The sequence below is a fragment of the Mycothermus thermophilus genome (assembly GCF_041956435.1).
Source record: "Mycothermus thermophilus strain CBS 625.91 unplaced genomic scaffold VTJ04scaffold_7, whole genome shotgun sequence".
In the NCBI taxonomy this organism is placed as follows: domain Eukaryota; kingdom Fungi; phylum Ascomycota; class Sordariomycetes; order Sordariales; family Chaetomiaceae; genus Mycothermus; species Mycothermus thermophilus.
The window spans coordinates 901,297-922,576 of NW_027191433.1; the positions used below are offsets into that span (position 1 = coordinate 901,297).

Below are 21,280 nucleotides of genomic sequence, written 5' to 3' on the forward strand. Positions count from 1 at the left end.
ACGCCAGTGTCGCCCATGCTGTCTTAGCCGCTGCAACCACACTCTGGAATATTATTATCCATCACCACATACACCTTTGTTACATCATTAGGGCATCTATAAACAACATGGCAGATCTTATTGATGTTCCCCAGGACCAACCGACGTCCGACAAACCGAACGAGCCGCGCGTTGCCTGGCTTCATCCCCACACTATGATCACCGCTTGGGTCATGAAATCGCTTCGCATCTTTCTCGAGCAAAACTGGGGCGATAGCATGCGGCAGCGGATGCAGCCGCTCCTCAACATCACCGAGACAAAGTTCCGGGACCCTCGCCTTCGTATGTCGCCCGTCTGGCTGTTTCTCCTCCTGACCTGGATCACGGGCGTCTCGGCGGCCACGGTCACCTACGACTAGAACGTCACTTGGGTCTGGGCCAGCCCGGACGGCTTCGGCCGCCCAGTCATCGGCATCAATAATCAGTGGCCGTGTCCGCTCATTGAGGCCAACATCGGAGACACAATCGTCATCAACCTGACCAACCAGCTTGGGAATCAGACCACGGGGCTTCATTTTCACGGTCTCACTCAGACCAACACGCCGTTCATGGATGGTCCCACCGGCGTGACGGAGTGCTCGATTATCCCGAATGTGACCTTCAAGTATCAATTCACGGTTGATACTCCAGGGACTTACTGGTGTATGTATCTCCTGATTCGGATTGCCAGGTGCTGACGGCGGCGCTGGTCATTGTGGCCTACCCGCTAGGACTGTTTGGAATTTTTCGCTAACTAATCTTTGATTGACAGATCACTCACATGCTCCTGGCCAGTACCCTGATGGACTCCGAGGTCCTATGGTCATCCACGATCCGAATGACCCCTACCTTGGACAATACGACGATGACTATATTTTGTTCGTGTCTGACTGGTGAGATCCCTCCCCAGGGGCACACAATCAGCAATTACGGCCTCAATCGACGGTCTAACACTTTCCTAGGTATCACAATCAGAGCATTCCCTTGGTCCAGGAAATGCTCAGTCCGGACAACACGGCGTTCCAGCCTCCTATCCCGGACAACATTACGGTCAACGATGGTTACGACTTTAACCTCTCAATGAACAAGACCAAAACATATCGGATTCGCCTCATCAATGTTTCCGCCCTTTCCAGCGCCATGATCCACTTCGATTCCCACAATATGTCGGTGATCATGATTGATGGCCAGTACGTCAAGAGGCAAGATGCCAGCCAGCTCCGTGCGGCCGCGGGACAGCGATACGACTTCCTTCTTACCGCCAACGCCAACGACACTGGAAATTACCCATACTTGGTTTCGCTGGACCTAAACGAGGATTACACCAACACGACGGTCACTCAACGTTGGGCCTTCAATCACACTGGCTACCTGATCACGGATTCAAGCGCCTCTACGACGAAAAAAGACGTTGTCCAGGCTTAGAAGCCCACGGATGAGGTTGCTTTCCAACCCTACGATGATCAGGCAATTTGGGATCCTTATGACAAGTTGGTTGTTCTCAACTTTTCTTTTGGATTTGACGAGAACGACATCCCACGGGCGTTTTTCAACAATCTCTCGTACGTGGGCCAAAAGGTTCCCACGCTGTACACCGCTGTGACGACAGGCGAAAGCAACACAAATCCGGTCATTTACGGCCAGGTGAACCCTTTCATCATCAACACCAACGAGGTTGTTCAGATCGTCGTCAACAATTTTGACTCGGGAACTCATCCATTCCATCTCCACGGGCACCACTTCCAGGTCTTGCGCCGGGCGCCGAGCTGGGCAGGCGTCTGGCCAGGCCGCGACGAAAACTACACTGCGGTTCCAGTTCGTCGAGACACCGTCACAGTTCAGCCGGGATCGTACGCGGTGCTGCGCTACCGGGCGACCAACCCGGGCACATGGCTCTTCCACTGCCATATTGAGTGGCATGTCGAAATGGGCCTGACGGCAACGATGATCGAGGGGCCGGACGTCTTGCGAACATTGACCATCCCAGAGGATCACATTGCGGCTTGCAATGCGGCGGGCACCCCGACGGCAGGGAACGCGGCTGGGAATACCGTAAATTATACCGACACGACGGGGATGGAAACGGTTGCTCCTGTAGTGTACACCGGGTGAGTGTTTCTTGATATCATTTCTCAGTTTCCGACTCCCGAGCAGGAGGAGGTGTTCAACGACATGCGGACATGTTTGCTGACCAATGTTTGCTTTTCTTCGGCATAGAGCTACATACACTGGTTCTGCAACCAAGCGCCGGAAAGACTAGGACTAAGCTTAGAACCCGGGAATGCCAACGTGGAATGCAAAGACAAGATGACGGGGCGTCATGTGTGCTGCGTGTGGCCGATGGTTCTTGGGTCGTATGGCGCGAGGTGGCACAAAGTCCCTTGACGGTATGTATCCTGGACGGCATCAGGATGAGATGAGAGCGGGTTTGTAGGTAGCGAGTAATAGCGAAGTTATGTTTTGGGCCTTCAAACACAAGGTACCTATTGCTTGATGCTATGGGCGGTGTCTATCAGGTGTGATGAGCTAGAATGATATTCATTTGTTCTCTGAACCTGTAGGACACCTGGCTGACCTATACAGGCACCCATGTATCCCGTGGCTGTTCACGGATTGAGGGTAGTGCTCGGAGGGATGGATGGTGGTACACACATTCAAGGTCAGGTACGAAGTGGCAGAGAACAAGGCAAAAGTGTAGGATGACCGGTGCCTGGCATAGAAGCAAAAGGAGACTGACTGTAGACACCCTGGAAGGGAACAAGCAAGATTGGAACTTTGCAGCTGTGGGACGTGTTTGATCAGGGCATGCTCGGGCATGCGGAATATGTTACACTATTTCTCACGACTCTTACTGCTAACTCTTGAACTCTGCAAAGACAACCTATGAACATGCTTGGTGTGTCTAGGTACACGTAAGTGAGCGCGGCAGGCTGGGAGGCTGGCTTGGTCTGGCCCTGGGTTGACTTGACTCAGGGTTGGACACTGTGGGGTTCAACTTTACTCCACTCCATACGCGGACACGAGGAGCATTAAGTAACAGCGTTGGGCCCGGATCAAGGACCAATTGTAAGTGTGTGTTAAGATGTCGGATCGGGAGCTTTGTTTCGAGTCCGGCCGGCCGAGAAGGGCGAGTGTGCCTAGTCTACCCAAGCAGTGGGGGTGGGGAACGATCGGCGGACAGCTCGGGGGTCCGGAGGCGGAGGCGGAGGCCAGGTCAGGTCAGGTATGAGGATACGAAGCAGCTGAGCGAGGGTTGGAGGTTGGAGATTGGGCAGTGGAAGGTCCGGAGCCGAAGGAGAGAAGCTGAAACCGAAGTTGTAAAGTTCCTTGAGTCTTGTGGACAGGTCCAGACGGATTGGATTCGATAGCTGTGCTGTTGGCTCCGGATGAACACGATACCTCTGTGTTTTCTGATCAGGGGTTGGGTTGACGGGACAAAGAGGGCTGATAACAGAATGGAAAGGTCGAGTGAAACAGGCGGCCATGTGTACATTCCGTGAAAAGACGGGGAGTTCGTATCCAATTTAGCTCGGTGGAATAGCTGAGTCACCTACCTACATATCTAGGTAGTTGGCGCTCGTTGAGCTCTTTATGGGTTGTACATATCCGAGTCTTGCGATGCTGCCACACGTAACAAGAGACATGTTGCTCTCGATGATGCAATTACGGTATGCCTTATCTCTGCATTTCAGTTCCAAGCTTTTCAGAATTTGATGAATAAGCTGTTGTTCAGGTAAAGTCGTCGAGTCTCGACCTCGACCGTGACACAAATCGCCGAGGTCATTGTGACCAAGTTGGAACGCTCGTAAACGTGTGTGACCTGCAGCACCCGGAATGGTTGTGGTGCCTCAATTACCTAACCCAGATACATGTCTCCAGGACGCTGGACTGGACATTGTTTGGAACAGAAGACGTTGGCGGGACGTCGGGGGATATGGAAGAAGACTCCCAACCCGAGATGGAACGGTTTGTTTGAGCCAATCTTTCTAGAAGCTCTTTCACACCCTTATTCGTCCATGAAGCACGAAGAAGATGCCATAGTACCTAGGTATATTGCCCGTTCATGTGTGCTGTACATCGTTCTACAAAGTAAAAGCTTATTGATTGATCACGACCTGAATGCCATGTTAGGGACTTGGTGATGTTAGCTCGACGGTTATTTTGGACAACACTGTTAGTCAGCATTTCTGACCAGTAAACCCTGTCGCGGCTTGAGACGGATGCTGATGCTGACGCTGCCGTGCTGGTTGCTGCTACGTCTTCCAGGTTTTTCTTGCAGACGGGAAGCAACCAGCCCGGACGGAGCCAGGGCCGGAGGAAGTTGGGGGAGGGGGATGGAGGCCCTGGCAGCCTCGTGGCGGGTCTCACAAGGCGGACGGACACTAAACGCCTTGGCAGCAATCTTTCGCCAATTATAATCGAGTGCCTGGATGAGGCTCTCGCGGCTGCAACAACGTACCTTTGCCGCTCCTGCTCTCACCACAAGTTCCGGATGTGCTGCAGGACAACGTCAGCGATGGCGAGCATTCTTCTTTTCCGCTGCACCTTCGACATGCAGAGTCAGACGCAAAGTCCGTAGTGCATCTCCATTTCTAGATGCAGCAGTTTCCAAGTTTCCATCCCACAGCCCGGGCACTGCCCATTCTAAGCTCATCATCCCCCCACCCCCTGACCCCCCTGCTCCAATGCGGCGCGGCATGGGGGAGTCCGCGCTGGGGGAAGTCCGATCCGCCGATCGAGTTGATACCGCCGTCCATTGTTCCGCATCATCCAACCTTCCGCCAACTGGTACTTTCTCCTCTGTATCTGGTTACCTGAACACACTTGCATGTGATGTTCCCGTACTGCCTCTGGAATATGGGGAACAGTCGCGCAGCAGCTGCTTGCCGCATGCTGGTCAAGATAAGCGAAGTCGCCGTGGGTTGTGACAAAACCCGGTTGTGACAGCAGCGGCATGGTTCGATGCAGTTCTGGACATTTGTTTACCTGAGAGATGACTGAGATGGAGACTACAGACCCGCTGATAGTCCGGACTTCACGACGACGACATGGAGCTAACCACCTCGTTCCTAGCTCCTAGCGGCACGTACTTGAGACATGCACCGCATCGGTTGCCTGGCCTTCAACTCTGTCTGTTTCTCGGTTTCGCCTTCGGTATTGATCTACCTGAACACGTCCGGGCTACAGGAAGCTCCGGACTACGTTCACGGAGTCCTGTGGACATGGAGGCTTTCGCCTAACTCAGGCAGTGCCATGAATGGATGGTTGCGGGATTCAACTGGCCAGGGCTTGACAGCCTAGATAGCATCTACCAACAAGGACAGCCTCCTAACTCCCTTCGCCGTCAAGACTTGCCAGACTTTGTGCAAATGTTCCATCCACCTGCCCGAGAGTCCGTCAGCGATGTTTCTGGATCTGAGTCAGGGGAACGGGGACGACGACGAGTACGTGCCAGCCCCTTTCGTCCTATTTTCATGGTAGGATGGATGGGCTATGCGGCATCTCACCGTACAGATCTCACTGGTTACCGAGTAACTGCTTGCGGTCTTCTCCTTCCCGCTACACAACATTTTCTCGTCATCCGGGTGAGAAATTCCTATTTTGGTCGTGTCATTGTTTCCCTTCGTCACCTTGACGTGGATTCTGGAACTTCCACTGGCAGCATCCGTCCATAGGTGCCTCCTCCTGGTTCAGATAACGACCAGGTAGAAAAAGGCAGTCGGCCTCCGACATTTGCTCATTCCATTTTCCACCCACTTTCACATGGATGGCCCGGTTGACTCAAACTAACATCTTGCATCCGGTCACTCCATGTTCCATTCCTTTCCCTTTTCTCTTCTCACCCAACTCTCATACCACTTGTATCCTTAGCTCCATTCACCCGCAATCCTCTCCCCAACGACAAGTCCGTTGCCCGACACTCCAACAGCCTTTTCACTGTGTATAAGAAACCCGGCACACACCACCATAGATTCTTATTCTTGCTCCGCTGTGTTGAGCAACCACACACCTCCACATATATTCTTCCCATCCTTACCCCCACGACACACCGGGGCTTCCGCATCCAAGATGGCCTCCTCCACGATTGAGCAGGCCGGCACCGAGCAGCCTGCCTTTCTCCTCTTTGGGGACCAGTCACTCGATTGCCATGGCTTCCTTGCCGCATTCTTCCGCCAGGAGGAGCAAGGAGAGCTTGCCAAGGTGTTCTTGCGTCAGTCCTGTCACGCCCTCAAGGGTCTGGTGGAGGCTTTGCCCGCCGCAGAGCGATCACGGCTCCCGATCTTCCTCAATTTGCAACAACTCAATGAGCGGTACCACAGCTCGAAGCTGAAGCACGCCGGCATTGATGCCGCCTTGCTCACCATCTCACAACTCGCGCACTATCTGGAGTAAGTCGTTGATCCCCTCGTCTGACATACCTGGCTGGTTGGTGTTCCATGTGGCTGACCTGTCTCTTTCGCCTAGCCATGCCGAGAAGCATTGCGAAGACATCACGTCACCGCAGAATACGTTCCATATCGGTCTCTGCTCGGGACTGTGGGCCGCCGCAGCCATCTCGATGACGCCGTCTCTCACAGCTCTTGTCCACATTGGCGTCCAAGTTGTCATCCTGGCTTTCAAGACTGGATCCTATGTCCACGAGATCGGCCAGACGCTGAGTCCCGCCCATGAGCAGTCCGACAGCTGGACCTACATCTTTGCGGGCATCGACCAAGATGAAGCCCAAAAGAGGCTGGATGCCTTCCACGTGGCTAGCGTATGTTTCCAGCAAAACACCCCCTCAGTCTCAACAGCAGAACTGACACAATCCCAGGGCATCCCTCCTACCGCTCGTGCCTACATCAGTGCCGTGGCGCTGAGCAGTGTTGCCGTCTCTGGGCCTCCTGCCACGCTCGATGCTCTGGTCAGCAACGGCGTCCTGACGCCCAAGCCGGTGTCCATTCCGGTTCATGGTCCATACCACGCCAGCCATCTTCATTCTTCCGTGGACATCGAGAAGCTCCTGGGCTTGGACAACCCCGAGGTGGAGGGTGCCTTCTTCAAGGCCCAGCCTCGGTCTCCTATCATGTGCTGTGCCACCGGGTCGTGGCTCCCCGCCATGGATGCCAAGTCAACCCTGAAGACGATCTGCCATTCCATCCTGAACCAGACCCTGGCATTCAACAAGGTGCTCACCAGTTGCGTTGAGCAGGCTCGCCAGTTCAAGACCAAGAGCTGCATGATTCTGCCTCTTGGTCCGACGCAGAATGCCTCGACGCTCCAAAGCCTGCTCAAGAAGCAAACTGACCTGGAGGTCGAGCTTCGCCGTCCGGCTCCTCAGCTGGCGGGAGGCACCATGCCCAGCATTGGCAACCAAGGCTCGAGCGGCAAACCCAAGCTCGCCATCGTTGGCATGGCTGGTCGCTTCCCCGATGCGGCCAGCCACGAGAAACTCTGGGAGCTGCTGGAGAAAGGACTCGATGTGCATCGGGTCGTTCCCCCGGACCGCTTTGACGCATCCACTCACGTCGATCCCAAGGGCCAGACTCGGAACACAAGCCACACTCCGTACGGCTGCTGGATTGAGAACCCTGGCCTGTTCGATCCCAAGTTCTTCAGCATGTCGCCCCGCGAGGCCAGGGTAACGGATCCGATGCAACGGATGGCGTTGACGACGGCGTACGAGGCGCTGGAAATGTCGGGCTTCGTCAAGAACAGGACTCCGTCGACAAGGCTTGACCGGGTTGGCACTTTCTATGGCCAGACCTCGGATGATTGGCGCGAGATAAACGCGGCCCAGGACGTGGACACGTACTTCATCACAGGAGGTGTCCGCGCGTTCGGACCTGGCCGCATCAACTACCACTTTGGCTTTGAGGGGCCCAGCCTTAACATCGACACAGCCTGCTCTTCCAGTGCCGCCGCCATGCAGGTTGCTTGCACCGCCCTGTGGGCTAGGGATTGCGACACGGCCATCGTGGGTGGTCTCAACTGCATGACCAATCCCGACATCTTCTGCGGGTTGAGCCGGGGCCAGTTCTTGTCCAAGAAGGGCCCTTGCGCCACCTTTGATGACGGCGCCGACGGCTACTGTCGAGGAGACGGTTGTGCCACGGTCATTGTCAAGCGACTGGACGATGCCCTGGCCGACAATGACAGGATTCTCGGCGTCATTCTTGGGACAGCCACGAACCACTCGGCGCAGGCCATATCCATCACTCATCCTCACGGCCCGACGCAGTCGGCCTTGTCCACCGCCATTCTCGACGAGGCTGGTGTCGATCCCCTCGATGTGGACTATGTCGAGATGCACGGCACCGGTACGCAGGCCGGCGACTATACCGAGATGACATCGGTCACGAGCGTGTTCGCGCCTGCCGACCGTAAGCGTCCCGCCGACAGGCCGCTTTACCTCGGCACGGTCAAAGCCAACGTCGGCCACGGCGAGGCGGCGTCTGGAATCACGGCTCTCATCAAGGTCCTGATGATGCTTGAGAAGAACTGCATCCCCCCGCACGTTGGCATCAAGAAGGGTTCGGTCATGAACAAGAGGTTCCCCAAGGACATGGCGGAGCGCAACATCCACATTGCCTTCGCACCAACTCCGTTCCGGAGGAGCGACGGCAAATTGCGGAAGGTTTTTATCAACAACTTCAGCGCCGCTGGCGGCAACACAGGCCTTCTGCTCGAGGAAGCCCCCAAGCTCCCCTCGCCGAAACAGGACCCTCGTTCGCACCATCTTGTCACCGTCACGGCCAAGTCCAAGGCATCCCTTATCCGCAATGCTGAACGCCTCGTCGCTTGGATGGCCGAGCACCCCGATACTCCGCTGTCGCACGTGGCGTACACCACAACTGCCAGAAAGGCGCAGTTCCACTGGCGGATCAATGTCACGGGCACCGATCTGGCCGAGGTGCAGACAGCCATCACGAACCGCATCAAGGAGAACGTGGTGCCGAGCGGGAAGACGCAACCCAAGGTGGCCTTCATGTTCACCGGCCAGGGCTCGCAGTACCCTGCGCTCGGCAAGGAGCTTTACCAGAACCACGCTGTCTTCCGCAAGGCCATCGACGACTTTGATCTCCTGGCTCGCATGCAGGGCTTCTCCTCGTTCATGCCGCTCATTGACGGGAGCGTCGACGACATCAACCAAATGTCGCCTGTCGTCTTGCAGATCGGCCTCGCCTGCTTCGAGATGGCCCTTGCGCGTCTGTGGATGTCGTGGGGAGTCCGCCCGGCCGTCGTCATCGGCCACAGTCTGGGAGAGTACGCCGCGCTCGATGCTGCCGGCGTGCTGTCGGCGAGTGAAGTCATCTACCTCGTCGGAACCCGAGCTCAGCTGCTCCTGGAGCGGTGTACCCGGGGCTCCCACTCGATGCTTGCCGTCCAAGGTTCTCTCGAGGCTGTCATGCAGGCCCTGGGCACGACGCCAGATCAAGTCAATGTCGCTTGTGTCAACGGCCCCCGCGAGACGGTTCTCGCTGGTGACGGCAACGAGGTGGCCCAGATGGCTGCTTCTTTGAGCGGAGCCGGCTTCAAATGCACGCAGCTTCAGGTGCCCTACGCGTTCCACTCGCCCCAAGTCGAAGTCATTCTCGACGACTTTGAGAAGCTTGCCCACGGCGTCAGCTTTAACAAGCCCAAGCTTCCTGTCATCTCGCCCCTGTTGGGCAAGGTGCTGGAGGGTGAGCCTATCGACGCGGTCTACCTGCGCCAGCACGCGCGCGAGCCCGTCAGGTTCTTTGACGGCCTGGTTTCTGCTCAGCAGCTGGAAGCCATTGACGACGAGACGGTCTGGATCGAGATTGGCCCGCACCCCGTTTGTGCCAACTTCGTCAAGGCTGCCTTCGGCTCATCCACCGTCGCGGTCCCGACATTGCGCAGAAAGGAGCTGTGCTACAAGACGCTGTCGGCCAGCCTCGGCACCCTGCACAGTGCTGGGTTGGAAATCAACTTCAACGAGTATCACCGCGACTTCATCGACTCGGTGCGCTTGTTGGATCTCCCCAGCTACGCGTTCGACGAGCAGAACTACTGGATCCAGTACACGGGCGACTGGTGCCTCACCAAGAACAGTGGTGTGGTCCCTCAACCCGCGAAGCCAGAGCTTTCGACGACGACCGTGCAGAAGGTTGTCAAGAAGGATGTCCGTGGCGATGTCGCCGTCCTCGAGTTCGAGTCGGACCTCTGCCAAGAGCAACTCCGCAACGTCGTTTCAGGCCACCTGGTCAACGACAATCCTCTGTGCCCGTCGTCTCTGTACGGCGATATGGCCATGACGGCCTGCGACTTCGCCTACAAGTTGCTGCGTCCCAAGACGGAGAGGATCGGTTGCAACGTGGCCGAGATGCGTGTGCCCAAACCGCTCATTTTCGATGAGAAGGCAAAGAGCCAGATCCTGCGCCTGACGGTGACCGCCAATGCCGCGATGGGTCACGCAGACCTTGTCTTCCACACAGGCGAGGGCGACCACAAGACGGAGCATGCCTTCTGCAGGGTATATTACGGCAATCCAGACGAGTGGCAGGCTGAGTTTGACCGGGTCAACTATCTCATCAAGTCTCGTGTCGACGCGCTTATGAAGGCCGAAGCCGAGGGGGGAGCGTCCAAGATTGGCCGCGGTCTGGCCTACAAACTGTTCACAGCCTTGGTCGACTACTCCCCGCGCTACCGCGGCATGGAGGAGGTCATCCTCCTCAGCGACGAGTGCGAGGCGACAGCCAAGGTGCGGTTCCAGACGACCAAGGAGGACGGTACTTTCTACATGAGCCCGTACCACATCGACAGTGCCTGCCACATCTCGGGCTTCATCATCAACGGGACCGACGCGATCGACTCTCGCGAGGCCGTCTACATTTCTCACGGCTGGGGATCCATGCGCTTCACGGAGATTCCCGTGGCCGGCAAGGAGTACCGCAGCTACATCCGCATGCAGCCCGTCAAGGGGTCCAAGGTGATGGCTGGAGATGCTTATTTGTTCGATGGCGACAAGATCATTGGCATGACGGGGGGCATCAAGTTCCAAGAGATTCCTCGGGCCTTGCTCAACAGGATCATGCCTCCGCGTGGCAAGTCTGCCGCCGCGGCCCCTGCACCCGCTCCAGCTCGGGCAGCCCCGCCTGCTGCTGCTGCATCGACCAAGGCCACCGGGCCAAAGAAGTCCAAGAAGACCGCATCACCCGGCGGTAGCCAGACGCCAGACCTTGTGTCGGCTGCCATGAACATCCTTGCCGGGGAGATCGGCTGCAGCCACGACGAGCTCGCCGACAATGTGGCATTCACCGATCTGGGAGTCGATTCCCTTATGTCCCTGACGGTCATCGGCATGATCCGAGAACAGCTGGAGGTCGAAATCCGGTCCAATGCCTTTGTCGACTACCCCACGGTCAGCTCCTTCAAAAAGTACCTTGCGGAGGTTGCAAAGTCGCTGGGCAAGGAGGGCGCGCTGGCTGCCGAGTCCGCTTCTAGCTCATCTGACGAAGATTCTGGCGACTCGGCATCAGAGTCGGACGTGACGACTCCGCCCGGACCCAGCGATTCACAATCTGACGTGGGCGGTGTGCCCGATGAGCAGGACGTGGATGATGTCGAGAACGCACAGCGTCGCGAGATGATTCGCACCATCATCAGCGGCGAGCTGGATGTTGATGTGGACGAGATCGTTGCAACGCCTGCCCTGGCAGACCTCGGTCTGGACTCGCTGATGAATCTCAGCATCGTCAGCAAGCTCCAGGACGCGTTCCCGGGAACGCCGGTTCCGGCCAATCTTTTCACAACGTACCCGACTCTCAAGGACGTGGAGCGGGCACTGGGTGTCAAGGATTCTGTGGCCCCCAAGAAATCGGCCAAGCAGAAGCCTCCTCAGAAGCAGCATCCCAGAATTGGCATTGAGCAGCCTGCGCCGCCGAAGCCTCCCAGGCCCACCACGATCGTTGACGAGTACCCGCACCGCACTGCCAGTTCCGTCTTGCTGTCGGGGACGCACAAGAGCCCCAAGCAGCTGTTCATGATTCCGGACGGCAGCGGATCGGCCACGTCGTACACTGAGATTGCGGACGTGGGGTCGCAGTGGGCGGTTTGGGGCCTGTTCTCGCCGTTCCTCAAGACGCCGCACGAGTTCACTTGTGGTGTCTACGGCATAGCACGCAAGTACATCGAGGAGATCAAGCGGCGCAAGCCCCATGGCCCTTACTCCCTGGCGGGATGGAGCGCGGGAGGCGTCATCGCGTACGAGATCATCTACCAGCTCATCAAGGCTGGCGATGTGGTGGAGAATTTCATCATCATCGACGCGCCTTCGCCTGACACGATCGAGCCTCTCCCGGAGGGCCTGCACGCGTGGTTCGCCTCGGTCGGTTTGCTGGGTGAGGACGGCGGCAAGAAAATTCCGGAGTGGCTGCTGCCTCATTTCTCGGCATCTATCACGGCGCTTGGGGCATACAAGCCGGATCCGCTACCCAAGGGCAAGAGCCCGAAGGTCCTGACTGTTTGGTGCGAGGACGGCGTTTGCAAGACGCCCGACGATCCCCGGCCTGAGCCGTACCCCAAGGGACATGCGCTGTTCCTGCTCGACAACCGCACCGACTTTGGACCGAACAAGTGGGACGAGCTGATTGAGCCGGAGAAGATGGTGTTCAAGCACATGCCCGGCAATCACTTCACGATGATGCATGGCAAGCTGGTGAGTTGCCTATCTTGCATTTGTGTGTAGATAAGTACGGATACTGACAGTGGACTGCAGGCCAAGCAGCTTGAGGCGTACATCAAGGAGGCTCTTGCGGAGTAGATGGGAATGATGGAGATGGTGGAGGATTGGGGATGAGTATCTCTTTTGAGTATGGTCATAACAGCATTTCTGGGTATTTGATAGTTTCAGTTCATAGACTGGGTGGGCAGGTATGGAAAAGCCACCTCAGCGCATGTATTTTCAGCGAAGTGGATGAAGGTTGATGATGATGGTGACTTTGAAGGTTGGCGGCGTGGGGAGGGTGGGATATGGGACAGGCCACATTGACATCCGGGCCATCACTTTGTCACTTCTTTTGCTAGCGCATTCAACGGTTTTTCTTATATGTTGCTTCATCTAGGATTGTGTTTTGTGTTTCTTGGCTTGCTTGAGTCCATCCCAAACACCAGCACTCTCAGCCACATTATGTCTCGGTGATGTTGATGTTGTGGATGAGGTGTTTGATGTAGTCCATTTCCTCCTCACCGCCAACCCATCCCCAGGAGGAAGTGGGCCCGGTATCCTGCCTTTTCAGGAAAGTGGATGGGGTGTGGTGGCCAATAGCATGTTATTTGTTATTTGAGCTTGGAGGTTTGTCCTTGAAGTACGACAGGACTATGTCACCTTGCCGGAGTATGCCGGTATGCAGGTAAGGTATGGACATATAGTCAGTTCCATACATGCCCAGTCAGTTTTCTGGAGTATGTGTGTATGTGTCTTATTCTACTTTGCAGCGGCGCCTTGATAAATTGCATGGTGTTCACCATCGGATAGGGAGGGTATTAAGAGACGTGGCTATCCGCTGTTGGAAAGGGAGCTACCTACAGACATACATACAGTACAGTACAGCCATTAAGTACCTACACAGTAGTTCTGTGAGTGCGCGGGGTGGCTAGATAGCTAGCTGTGCCACGGTGGCTTGCTTGAGGACGATCGTCGTTGGTGTGGTGTTGTTGGTGTTGTTGGTCTGCGCCGCAGGCATGGTCGTTGGTCGTAACTTGGTATGTCGGGTGGGTAGGTTGGTAGGTAAGAGAGGTATGAGAGGGAGGAAGAGGAGCTACCTACCAGGGAGGCGAGGAAAAATGACCCCACGGAAGTCCGGAAGACTAATGGGAGCAAGTTTTGATCTGTTCCGGGGGGGTGTTGAGTGTCATGTCTGTGTCTAGAGTTTGGACTTGGGGAGGGAGTAGGGTGTTGGCTACCGGTTGGGAGATGGGCGTGTTGGGGTGTGATATTTTGGATCTATCATGATCAATTGGGTCGAGAATGATGGATGGCTTCGGATGGATATAGGTCAAGCACATATACACCTACTTTGGTGTGTGGAGGATTCGAGTTCCAACACCACACCATCACTGTAACGGACGGGTCCATGTCTTGGCCTGGGGGCCAAGCATTGTTGGTTTCATGCCGTATGTATTCCCTCCAATTCTTCAACACATCGCCGATCCATTGCTACATCTGGAATAAGGAACTGGTTTGGACATGGCATTTCGTTTTCCCGATAGAGCCGACTGCTGTGCCACCCTTTGCGGCATGTCGTGTGATGGAATCAAGGTATGGAAACTTCCCGAGCCTTACATACGGATCTGCCAGGTGGGTGGTGGGTGAGTGGGTTAGGTTGGCGGTTGTCAAACATACGCAGGCGCGCGCACAAGCGCACAGCTGCAGACGAGATGCCGGCATGATGGGGATGGCATGATGGTAGGTGTGTATCCAGGATGGATGTACTATCGCGGATTTCTGTCTCACGTTGCCAAGGTCTTGCTCGGGAGAAAGGGAATCCTGAGTAGGCAAAAGTTGTCGAGAAGCAAGAACCCCTCCCTCGCTCGGTTCGACGATATGGTATCATCATTGTCTGTCTTTGGTATGTATCCGAGCTCGGAAGCAAACAAGGCGCCAAACACGCACAGGCGAGTCTCCGGCACCCCTTCCGAAGTCCCCAGCTTTCGAGCACAGTAAGCTGGAAGCCTTCTCTCATCCCTGTCGGTAGGCATCTCCGGAGCTTGTAGTGGCCAGGCCTCTTCCATCTGCCCACCCCGATCCAAAACCAACACACCTCCCTGCACCCCAACGGCGCCCATCACGCAGCTAACCCCAACCTGGAATCCCGTCTGGGGCACCGGCTGCGGGCGGACCGGATCGAGGTTCGGATTCTCCACCCCACCACCGGGCCGGACAGGGTCGGTTCGGTTCGGATGCGAGGTGGGGGCGCCGAGCCGAGACCCACCTAGTTACCGAACCCGGAACCTGGGACTAACGACGGGAACGGCATTTAGCGGACCCCACTTTTGCCCGGTTCAGGTCCCGCGCCGCAGCCCCACGCCGAATCATTGGGAGGGGGAGGCTGAGGGCGGTAGGGGATGGTGGGGTAGATGTTGGGGGATTTAGACGTCATTCGACGAGCTGAAGAGTTGAAGGTTCCAACGGAGGGCTGTGAAGAGCCAACAAGCTTCTCTGGGTGTTAGTGTTGGTAAGTAAGACCTAGGCCGGAAAGAGGCGATCTGGTGGCGGCGGCGGTGGTGGTGGTTGTCGGCCGCATTGGCGCTCGGTGTGCCTTTCATTCCAGGCTCCCCGGCGTGCCTGTATAGTACTCACTTGCGCATTACGCAAGGCCGCATGCATGCCATCTCAAGGCTGCGCGCTCGACGGCGCGGTAACGCAGGGCCGTCTGTAGTGCATACTTGCCGACTTCCATGTTCTCTCGGATACCTGGGGACCTAGATAGCATGGAGGAGAGATCACCTGATCTTTTCGTGTCTGGAATTGAGTTATGATCAGCAACAACAGAAGATTGCCTCCTTGTAGAGATGTCAATGTCCCTAGAGAGAGGATGACAAGGTCTGGCTGGTCGTGGGTGTGAAAACCCTCAGGTATTGAGAACATACTACAGAATACCAGAATCAAATCGTCCATTTTCGGCGCAGAAATCTAGCCAGCCTTCGCCAAACACCCAAGGAAACCCAGAAAGAGAAAAGAATGGCCATATCCATCCCAGAAAAGTAACAAGACTAGGTAGTCAACGTACAAGAAAAGAAATCCAACAACCTTCCAAGTTTACAACCATACCTCCCTCACATCTGCCCTGACCCTGTTGTCGTCGTCGTCAGACAAGTGGCAGCAGGCGACAAATCCATCCCCTCCACTGCCGCCCAACGATTCCCCAGCTCGACCAGCTTGCGCGCAATCCCATCTCCCATCCTTGAGCCGCGACACGTTTCGAGGTGCTTGATGGTATACGACAAAATGTCGCCGGGAGATTCGAGCCCGACGATGCTTCCGTCTGGGCTTGCCGCAAGTCCCATCATACCTGCTGTTGTTACTGTTTCTGTCGCCGTCATGAGTTCGTCGATAGACTCGAGCTGGTCGATCATGATCCTCCGCCTCGTCGAGCATGGTTGCTGCTTGTCCTGACCACCTCCTCCACACAAGCCTGGCTCGATACTTCTCCTTCCCACGCTATCTGCCCACAGCACCATCGTCGCGCGGTACATGGCCAACGGCCACCACCCCGGCCGGCGGTCTTGCGGGATGAGCTTCAGCAGCCGAAAAACCTGTCCGCAGTGGAGCACCGCCTGGTCGGCGTGCTGGAAAATGCACCGCCCGTGCCGCGCCGCTAGTTCCCAGGGGCTCGGGCTCGGGGCGGTCGTCAAGCCCTCCCTGCGAGCTAGGCGCTCGATTTCGGGGAAATTAGTCAGCGTGTCGAGGTAGATGAGGTGGTGCAGCACCAGGCTGCAGAGCGTCGTCATGCAGTCCGGGTCGGATTTGGCGTGGTTTGCAGCAAGGGTGTGCCATTTCTGCAGGAGAGCTTGGACGGAGCGGAGTTGGTGAAGGATTGTTTGGCGCATCATCATCATCGGATTGTTACTGCTGCTGCTGCTGCTGCTGTTGTTGTTGTTGTTGCTGCCGGCGGAAAGGCTGGGTTCCACCAACTCGTCATCGTTGGGGAAGCAGGAGATCATCTGCCGGAGGTGGAACACCATGGATTGGAGCGGATGGAGAAGGAGGCGGAGGTGTTGGGGAGAGAGGGAAGGGTGGCGGTGCAGGAAGTCGTCTTGGAGGAAGTCCTGGAAAAGGCGGTGGAGGGAGATGGGAGTGGAGGTGGTGCGGAGGAGGGACTGCTTCATGGCGGCGAACCACTCCTCGGAGGTTTGGGATTTCCAGAGCAGGTCCGGCCCCGGGAGGGAGCATTGGAGTTCCGTGATGGAGAAAAAGGGGGCCGTGTCATGGAAGAGGCTGAGTTCTTGGTCGAGCATGACGTAGTTATAGACCAGTCTGAATAGATGTCAGTTATTGAGTTTAATACTAGAGGATATTCAGGACAATGATCTGGCTTACCTGTTCCGCGTCTCGTACTGTAGCCATTCATGCCACCAGAATCCGATGCTGGCCGAGTCGCGGAGTTCCGGCATCGCCAGTGCTCGAGACTCGAGCATGCCCGCATGCTTGATCATCTACAACGATGGCGTTCGTCAGTATGGGAACCATCACGAAGGTCTACAATATAAACCGCTACTCACCGACATATACATGCCCCTCTGCCCCATCGCGATATCCATCAACCATTTATCCCCGCTCCAAGCGCCCACCAAAAGGAACAACAACGCACACCGCAGCGTGACCGGATCCCCCGAGAGCTCCACGTCCTTTTCCACCAGATCAAACAACGAGATCCGGCACGTCTCCGTCAGCCCCGCAGAAAGATATCTCGCCTCGGCCACGGGCATGGCCGCCGCCCCCTGCGCGATCATGAGCAGCAGCAACAACGTCGAGGCCCGGCTCTCCTCGAGCATTTCGTTCGGGTCCACGCGCCCGCCTGTCACGAGCGGGTAGTAGCTGGTCGACATGCTGCGGACGTGGCTGTGGAGGCACGACTCCAAGATCTTGGACGACGGGAGGACCAGGAAATTAAACTGGCCCGGCCCGCCGCCGCCACCGCCGCCGGCGCTCGAAAATCCATCCCGATACCGGTGATGCGCCAGCATGCCTCCGCGGTGTATCTCGAGCGCCTTGTGCAAAAAGCTCTGCGTGATGGCGAGCAACTTATCCCGGGTCGACGAGGCGAGCGGGACCACTGCGGTGCTCTCGGTGGCACTGCTGCCCCATTCGGCTTGTTCGAGGTACTGTCCGAATGCGGTCCAGGTGTCTTCCTGCTTGGACCGCTGCTCCAAACACTCCAGATGGACCAGGGACGTGCGCGGGCAGGAGTCGGCCGGGGCAAGGGGGTTGCAGCGCGCGACGTTCCACGCCGCCTCGGCTAGCACGACGGCTTTCAGGTCGTCGTCGTGGGTTGCGTCGCCGGTTGTTGATGTGAGGCTCGCGAAGCCCAGCCCCCGACAAGAGTCGTCCGGCTCGGTGGAGAGTCGGCTGGTGGCTGAGGTTTGGATGGACCCCCTGGAGGATGGTTCCGAGGCAGACATGAATTCGGGTGTCGGCGAGCTGCCGAACTCGGGGAGCGGGGTCATGTACAGGCCAGTGGCACCGAGAGATGACGATGATGATGTATGGGGGGTTGGGTAGGCATCTAAGGTCATGTCGAAGTCCATCCAGAAGTCCTGGGGAGGGAGTTCGTGGGGTGAGGGCGTCGGGTATGGGTGGCTGGTGAATGGGGGCAGATGAAGGCCAAGGGCGGCTCCGAAGGACAGGTAATCGTCGAGTCCGCCACCCATCATGCGTGTGTCTTGCGTAGGAAAATCTCCAAAGTTTGACAGTGTGTTTTGCGGAGTCGTCCGCGACGAAGAGACGTCGTCGTCTCGCGGCATACCGGGTAATGCCACCTCAATGGCGGAGGAGGAGCTGCCCACCTCGCTCTTCGTCGCCATTCCCAAGTTTGCTCCCGGTGTTCCATGGCCACCACCATACTGAGACACCTGAGGCGAGGAAGCAATCTGGGCGGCGGCGGCGCGCATAGCGGCCTTGGAGGACCGCCGGGCATATCTGGGCTCGCATGGGAGGTTCTTCTCGGCACAACGGGTGCAAGGGACCTTCTTGTCGCATCCTGTTTTGGCGTTGGCGCATGTGAGGCAGGAGATTTGGGTCCGGCCGGCGAGGCTGGAGAATCCACCCGCCGGTGGCTCTATAGAGTCCCTTGGCTCGTGGTATGTCGTGTAATGCCGCTGGAGGAGGTCTCTGTGATGCAGATCAGTATGACTAGGTCTCAGGGTCAGGGTCTTGATGTTAGTATTTCCCTACCTTCGAGTAAACCCGAGAGTGCAAGCACTGCACCGGTAAGGCTTTACATTGGTGTCTTGTTTGCTTGCCATGTCAGTCTAGCTCTCGTCGACTCTATCTAGTGAAGGTCTGGTCCTCACGGGTTGGTAAGTGGCGTTCCAGATGCTCCTTGCGGGTGAACCGCTTGCCGCAATACGTGCACCAGACCTTCCCCGGGGAGGACTTTGCGGACGTGGTGTCCATGGTGAGCGACTCGGGTGTCGCCATTGTTTGGGTTGGATGATGGGTGAGGTTCAAGGCCAATGTCGGAAACCAACCGCCTTGGGAGAGGAGTCTGATTGATAGTGGAGGGCGTGTAAGTGGTCAACCAGGTACCCGGTGCTCTAGATGGTGGTAGGATAACGGATGGTTAGATGAGAGGATGGGAAGGAAATAGGATGTGATAAGTCATAAGTGAGGATAAAGGAGGGATGTCAGAACAATAAGAGAGAATGGCCTAGGGGACAGATGCCGGCCGGCCGGTCAGGTTGACTGTTGGGTCCAGATAAGACCAAGAAGGCAGTGTGATCAACAGACCTCTCCCGAGACTGTGATGAGCTGAGAAACAGGCTGAGATACTACCTCGGGTATGCTAAATGTGGATTTCCAAGACTGGAAATATCAGCATCATATCCCCCTAGTTCTCTCCTCATGGATAGCTCAAGACTAATACGGCCAAGGACGTGCCACGACAAGGCGGTACGCTCAGCTTGCTGGGCTTATGAAAGACAACTTTCTCACTGACGAGGCGGGCTCTGGGGTGGCTGGCTGGGATTCCTTTGGAGGCGGGGACGAAGGCGAGGACTTGGGGGTTGAGATCCAACAAGGGTAGTATGAACTCGCCGTGAGTGAGTGTTGGTTAAGGAATGGTGATCCGGCACACATGGTGGCCGCCACCATCACCATCAGGAAATAGTGTATTGCGGGTGGCCATGGCACTCCCATGGTCATGGAGTGAGGAAGGGGTGTGCCTTGCGCACCGGAGATTCTCACCCCTCAGGCTAGGTGGTTGTTCAAGGTGACGCGGACCCCGTCCCTGGGAATAGGACGCATGATCTCACCGCCCATCAGCCCGTTCCTAACATAGATATGTGAGTCAGGGAACACAGCGTTATGGAACTGACCGGTTCGCCAGATCTCGGGGTCCAGCCACAACGATACGGGAGGGGGAGGGGCAGCTGTCCTAGCCAATCCTGGTATGCAGACACTGGAGTCTAAACACTCTCGATGAGGCGAGGCGGGTAGGATCCCGACAACGGGAAGAAGAAGAAGAAGGAAACGGCAGATGGTCACCTTGATGGGTCGAGTAGCAGTCACTCCCCGTTACGTTGGACACGGGCCGCAATTCTGGGCACGATTCCCCACGCCAAACTCCCGATCCCAGGTCCTGGATCCTGGCTTGTCGCTTCCCAGTTCTGGATACAGGGGATAGCAACTCTGGGGATATGGGGAGTCTATGGGACCTTCGGAGACCTGGTATCTGAACACAGGCTGCCGGGTGAGGATGACAAGGGGCAGGTTTGAGGTGAGCTCACCGTCCCACAAAGAGAATAAAGAACGGGGGTTGTTAAGGAGAGTGGGCGGTGTCATGGACTAGAACCCAAAATCTGGGATATGCTTGGCGAGATGTAAGCGTGGTGCTTGTTATCGCCCACGCTCCTTGAGTGACTGAGTCCCCCGGCTAGCCGGTGTATACAAGGACAAAGATAGTGAGGCAGGGTCATGTATGTCAGCTGAGGCGGGCGGGAGAGGGTGCAAGCTCAGCACCAATACGTTAAAGAATCTCGAGGACATGGCTCTCCAACGGCCGTGCATCAACCGCGGTCAATGAAAAAGATCTGGAACAAGAGACCTCACTCTGCACTTGACACCAAATAGTGAAATAAATGGAATACGCAACCGACTCACTTGAGACGGCCACGCCGACAACCCCGAGTCTTTACGTAGAACAATGCTGATGCTACTGCTGCTGCAAAAAGGGAGACTGACATTATTTTTGCAATCAAGGTTTCATTGACAGAGACAAAGAGCCCAGACAGAACGTCAGCAGCGGCAAAAGCCCCTATTGGACGCGTTTTGACAGGCCCCGCGTTAATTCTGCCGGGCCATGGCTTAGAGTAGCATCCACCACCACTACGTGCCGCCGCTAGCGAGAGTGGTTCGCACGGGAACTGCACCTTGGGATGCGCACCTGTGGCGGGCCGGTGCAGGCCTAGACAGTCTAGACAGTTAGTAGTTAGTCTACGTATGTGCCTGGCCTTGATGTGCACATACATACCGATGCCGGTTGCAAACCCCCAACACGGGGGGAGGGGCGGGGGGGGTGGGTGGGGGGGGGGCGGGGGG

At 56.6% G+C, this 21,280-nt stretch overlaps 3 protein-coding genes across 3 annotated transcripts; 2 read left to right on the plus strand and 1 right to left on the minus strand.

Annotated features, from left to right (window-relative positions):
* Nucleotides 1–107: 107 nt before the first annotated feature.
* VTJ04DRAFT_9868 (uncharacterized protein) lies at nt 108–2,278 on the plus strand (the record flags this gene model as incomplete). The annotated part of the gene is made up of 6 exons (XM_069368461.1): nt 108–321; nt 445–681; nt 791–896; nt 981–1,431; nt 1,486–2,126; nt 2,236–2,278. The coding sequence occupies 6 exons, from the start codon at nt 108–110 to the stop codon at nt 2,276–2,278; spliced, it is 1,692 nt and encodes a 563-aa protein (XP_069214603.1).
* A 3,809-nt stretch (nt 2,279–6,087) lies between these two features.
* Nucleotides 6,088–12,784, plus strand: VTJ04DRAFT_9869 (uncharacterized protein; the record flags this gene model as incomplete). The annotated part of the gene is made up of 4 exons (XM_069368462.1): nt 6,088–6,407; nt 6,484–6,775; nt 6,833–12,679; nt 12,740–12,784. The coding sequence occupies 4 exons, from the start codon at nt 6,088–6,090 to the stop codon at nt 12,782–12,784; spliced, it is 6,504 nt and encodes a 2,167-aa protein (XP_069214604.1).
* A 2,327-nt stretch (nt 12,785–15,111) lies between these two features.
* VTJ04DRAFT_9870 (uncharacterized protein) lies at nt 15,112–19,162 on the minus strand (the record flags this gene model as incomplete). The annotated part of the gene is made up of 6 exons (XM_069368464.1): nt 15,112–15,181; nt 15,815–16,999; nt 17,063–17,178; nt 17,245–18,853; nt 18,917–18,971; nt 19,036–19,162. 6 exons carry the CDS (start codon nt 19,160–19,162, stop codon nt 15,112–15,114), a joined length of 3,162 nt encoding a protein of 1,053 aa, XP_069214605.1.
* Nucleotides 19,163–21,280: the final 2,118 nt, after the last annotated feature.